At 40.0% G+C, this 2,545-nt stretch overlaps 1 protein-coding gene across 1 annotated transcript; it reads left to right on the top strand.

Moving 5' to 3' along the window:
• The first annotated feature begins 435 nt into the window (after positions 1-435).
• Positions 436-2,296, top strand: LOC118053662 (GATA transcription factor 12). Its single transcript, XM_035064971.2, has 2 exons — positions 436-1,163; positions 1,293-2,296. Exons 1-2 carry the CDS (start codon positions 795-797, stop codon positions 2,064-2,066), a joined length of 1,143 nt encoding a protein of 380 aa, XP_034920862.1. The 5' UTR covers positions 436-794; the 3' UTR covers positions 2,067-2,296.
• Positions 2,297-2,545: the final 249 nt, after the last annotated feature.

Genomic DNA, 2,545 nt, shown 5'->3' with positions numbered 1-2,545 from the left:
AAAAAAAGATTAAAATCTAAAAATAACAAGAAAAATAATTAAAACAATAAAAAAATTAATTTTTGATTTAATTTAAATGTTATCTAGAACTCGGATGATTATGGTTAACAAACTCCTATATAATTGCATATGTAGAATTTTTTAATTAAAAAAAAAAACTGATTACGCTAAATGTATTTAACAATTAAACATAATAATATTGTAGTAAAAGCACTTATATATATAGGTAATATAAATTTGATAAAATTGATAGTGATAAATTGTGTAACCATTCGTAAACTTTTATTCGTTTTGTAAAGCACGATGGACATACAAATGAGAATTCCCAAGTGGAAAATCTTCAGTAGTATTTTAAAAACAAAGTGAAACAAGTAGTAAATTACAAACATGAAAGTTTCTAAAAGCAAAGGGACACAAAAGTAACTTCATAGAAGATTTTTCTTTATCTCAATTAAAGCATCTTTAATTATATATATTTTTTATTACCACTTATTTTTCACTTTTTTCTCTCCTCCTCTTCACCCAAACTCTTTGATTTTTTCCTCGTCAACATCCTCCTCCATTTTAGCTGCCGCCTGTCCCCTTCAAGCGCAGATAAACCCTCCCTTTTTCTCTCTCTCTCCTAAAAAGCCACCACCTCGACAGCAGCAGCAGCACCAGCAGCTCTCTCCCTCTCCCTCTCCCTCTCTTCTTCTGCACACGCAAATTAACATTTCCATTTCCCTTACACAACTACATCACTCTCTTAACCTTAATTCTTGACCTTCTTCTTCCTTGTAGCAACAAAATAAACTATGGAAGCACCAGAATTCTATGGGGCAACCGGGTTTTTCAGCTCGCAATTCACAAGTAATGAAAAACACCACTCTTTGGACTCTAATAATAAGTCCATTGGTGGTGGTGACCATTTTATTGTTGAAGACCTTTTGGACTTCTCTAATGAAGATGATGATGCCATGATAACTGACCCAAACAATAATAATACTATCGTCACTGCCACCACCAACTCCACGGACTCTTCCACCGTAACTGTCGTTGACAGCTGCAATTCCTCCTCTTTCTCGGGCCGTGAGCCTTCTAGCTTTAACGGCGATATTGGGTCCCACCACACCAATAATTTCTCTCATCATGACGTTCACTTAGGCAGCGAGCTTTGCGTTCCCGTAATTCCTTACTCTCATGCATGACATTGACACCCCTTTTTTCTTTCCCTTTTGTTTTATCTGTTCGAAGAGAGAAAGATTAAAGAAACACATCAATTAGCTAATTATGGTTTCTGTTGTTATGTGCAGTATGATGATTTAGCGGAGCTAGAATGGCTGTCGAATTTTGTGGAGGAATCATTCTCCAGCGAGGACTTGCAAAGGCTTCAGCTAATATCCGGCATGCAAGCTCGGCCAGACGAATCATCCAAGAGTCGACACTTCCAAACTCTTGGAGACACTGATGACAATAACAATGGCGATGTCTCCAATATTAGCAACATTAACAACACAATGTTCAATCCTGAAACGGCTGTCCCCGCTAAGGCTCGGAGCAAACGGTCTCGGGCAGCGCCGGGCAATTGGGCCTCACGCCTTCTTGTGCTCTCTCCCACGACTTCATCCTCCGAGACTGAAATTATTGCTGGGCCGGCCCCACATCCGAATTCTGGGAAAAATACAATTAAGGGTGAGGCGCGCCAGAAGAAAAGAGACGGTGGTGCTGAAGGTTGCGATGGTCGCAAGTGCCTGCATTGTGCCACGGATAAGACGCCGCAGTGGCGGACTGGACCCATGGGGCCGAAGACGCTGTGTAATGCGTGTGGTGTAAGGTACAAGTCCGGCCGGCTTGTGCCTGAGTATAGGCCTGCAGCTAGCCCAACATTTGTGCTCACTAAACACTCAAATTCGCACCGTAAGGTGCTTGAGCTCAGGCGACAAAAGGAGATGGTAAGAGCTCAGCAGCAACACCAGCACCAGCAATTTCTTCATCACCATCAGAATATGGTGTTTGGTGTATCAAACGGTGGTGATGATTACTTGATTCACCAACATGTGGGACCCGATTTTAGGCAGATGATCTAGCAGTAGGGGCAGTGTATGATCAGGTGGGGTCTTGAGTGTTTTAGAGGCGAAGTTCGTTAGTGAATCTCGTTAATTTTTTCTTAATGTGGTAGGGGCTAATTTTCCCTAACTTCCTTTCCCCCCTAAATCTCTTTAGTTATGTTTTGTTGGAGTTTGCCTTTTATCTGCCAAAACTCTTTGGAAACTCAATTTTTCCATAATTCAGGTAATTATCTCCTCTCTTTTTGTTACTTCTCTAGAGAGCAAGGATAAAAATGGAACCTGAGCTTCTTCTTCTTTTCCATAGAAGGAGAGGGAGTACCATAGGATCTTGCCTTGACTTGCTCATTAAAATTGATATATTATTCTTAATTACTAAATGAGGAAAGAATAACCTTTAGCTCTTCAAAAGAAGAAGAAGAAGAAGAAAAGTGTAAAAGCAAACGATCAGAGAATTCAGTGCTTGTTAAATATTCACTTGTTATGATGGTTGTTGTTTT

This window comes from Populus alba, chromosome 18, assembly GCF_005239225.2.
Source record: "Populus alba chromosome 18, ASM523922v2, whole genome shotgun sequence".
Taxonomy (NCBI): domain Eukaryota; kingdom Viridiplantae; phylum Streptophyta; class Magnoliopsida; order Malpighiales; family Salicaceae; genus Populus; species Populus alba.
This window is presented reverse-complemented; position numbering and strand designations above follow the sequence as displayed.